This window comes from Magnolia sinica, chromosome 16, assembly GCF_029962835.1.
Source record: "Magnolia sinica isolate HGM2019 chromosome 16, MsV1, whole genome shotgun sequence".
NCBI classification, from domain to species: Eukaryota; Viridiplantae; Streptophyta; class Magnoliopsida; order Magnoliales; family Magnoliaceae; genus Magnolia; species Magnolia sinica.
The window spans coordinates 43940547-43942924 of record NC_080588.1 but is presented as its reverse complement, the minus strand read 5'-3'; the positions used below and the strand labels follow the sequence as shown (position 1 = coordinate 43942924).

The 2378-nt window shown below is 48.1% G+C and overlaps 1 protein-coding gene across 1 annotated transcript; it reads right to left on the bottom strand.

Annotated features, from left to right (window-relative positions):
* Window positions 1–290: 290 nt before the first annotated feature.
* On the bottom strand, window positions 291–1859 carry LOC131228815 (uncharacterized). Its single transcript, XM_058224673.1, has 2 exons — window positions 1397–1859; window positions 291–424 (listed from the first exon to the last, which is right to left on the bottom strand). The coding sequence occupies exons 1-2, from the start codon at window positions 1857–1859 to the stop codon at window positions 291–293; spliced, it is 597 nt and encodes a 198-aa protein (XP_058080656.1).
* Between the last annotated feature and the right edge of the window lie 519 nt (window positions 1860–2378).

The window sequence follows — 2378 nt, the reverse complement described above, 5'->3', positions numbered from 1 at the left end:
ACTCGAAGATATCGTAGCTCGTCCAGAAAGCTATCTTTAGAATGTCCTCCTCTCTGGCTCGAATCTGATAATAACAAGAGCGCAAGTTAATCTTGAAAAAGAACTGAGCACCCTGCAACTAGTTAAACAAATCATCAATCATCGGGAGCAGGTATCTGTTCTTAATAGTGACTTTGTTGAGCTTGTGATAATCCACATAGAGCCTCAACGAGCCATTCTTCTTCTTCATGAATAATATCGGGGCTCCCCACGGCTAACTCCTAGGACGAATAAAATCCAACTCTCGCAACTCATCCAATCGCCCCTATAGCTCCCACAACCACATTAGTGTCATCCAATATGGGGCCTCCGAGATAAGCGCGGTACCGAGCACCAGATCTATCTGAAACTCTATCTATCGGCGCGGTGACAAACCTGGAATCTCCTGAAACATATCCGAAAACTTACAAACAACTGGTAACTGCTCAAAACACCTAGCCACTGACTCCTCAACAACACAAGCCAACAAGCTAGACAACAGCCTCCTCTGGGCTCGGCAACGAACTAGAACATAGGCAAGCTGGATATGCAAACGTGACTGTCCTAGTAGAGCAGTCCAACACAACGTGGTACTCGGTAAGCCAATCCATACCCAGGATAACATCATACTCAGCCATCACCAATATGTACAAGTCCGCAGGCAGGAACATCTCTCTAACTAGCATGGGACAAAACCAACACATACGACCTATAACGGCAGACTTCCCCAAGGGAGTCGAAACAGATAGAGCCTTATGAGTGGACTCCGACGGAAGATCAGTCGATCGACAAAACTCCTCGGCCACAAACGAATACGACGCTCCGAAATCAAACAATATACAAACAATAGAAGCGAAGACAAGAAGAATACCCTCGACTATTCCTCCCGACGACAACTGAGGATCCTGGCCCTGCACTTGTTGTGCAGCATAGAATCTACCCTAAGATGGCAAGGTAAGCAAGCTTAACGTCTAAGGGTCTGTGACCTGTTGAGTGGCATAAAACCTGCCCTAAGCCAACGGGGAGGTACCCGACCCCTCTGCTACGGTCTCTGCTGTTGTTGTGGTCATTGCAGCGGCCTACCCTATTGCCTCTACTGCCGTGGAGGAGGCCTAAGAGGCTGGTGCTGGGGTCTTTGTTGCTGCTGCTATGGTGGCTGATGTGGGGGCTGCTGTGGGCGGTGCCCTCTTCTGCTACTGTTGGGGATAAGGACACTTGCTTCTACGATGTCCCATCTGCCCACAACCGAAACAAACTCTGGTGAATGGTCTAAAAGAAGATAAAGCTGGCTGGGAAGAAGATGTCACTGGCTGTGTTGCTAGTTATCGAAACCCTGAACGGTCCCTATGCCAACGGTGTTGTTTCTGGTGGGAGCTACCGGAATGCGTCTTCCTCTTTCGGTCTCCACCCTGATCTCGGGACCTCTGATAGGTAGCCCAATCTTCCTCATACACTAGGGCCCTATGTACAACCTCAGCAAATGTAGTAAGAAGATGCCCAACCACTCTACTCCTGAGAGCGGGATGCAAGCTGTTCACAAAACGGCAGGCCTTCCCCCTCTCGTCATCAACAAGATAGGTGGCGAATCTGGACAAAGCAACAAAACGTGCCTCATACTGAGACATGGTTATATCACCCTGAACAAGGGTCTTGAACTCTAGCGCTCTCTGCTCCCAAACATGCTCAGGGAAGAACTTCTGGTTGAAATTATCCACGAAGTCCTTCCAGGTCCACACAAAATCTCTCTCAACTGATCTGGAAATAGAAGGCCACCAGTTTTGGGCCTCGCCCTGAAGAAGAAAAATGACCAGAGGAACTCGCTCTTGTGATGTACATCGCATGTTATCAAAGATCCTCTCCACCTCTACATGCCATAACTCGGCCGCTGTGAGATCAGGCTCACCCCTGAAACGTGGGGGATTGTACTGACAAAAATCTCGATAAAAGGCACTCACTTATGTCTGCTCTCTCTACTCCGGAGTCTCCTCTGTCTGTCGACTTTGCCCCTGGAGGGCAGCTGTCATACCCCAAACTCGAAAATCGGGCTCACAAGATTCTTGATCACTAAATTCGGTGCCAACAGCCTCCATAATACCCCATTCTCGGCTCCCAGGGCGTATACGCCAGATTTCGATCCTGGGATCATACAAGGAGGATTTTTCAACGTACATTTATCTTGTAAGAAGCATAACCACAAGTTTACCCAAATCACAAAAGCAACATCATCATCACATATCCACTAATATAAACTTTGAATACAATGCTGAAAGGGAAATACATATGTCGAAAATCTAAGCTCTCGAAGACACTACATGCTCTAAGCTCCATGCTGCCGCAACCTAACATCACCTACACACATC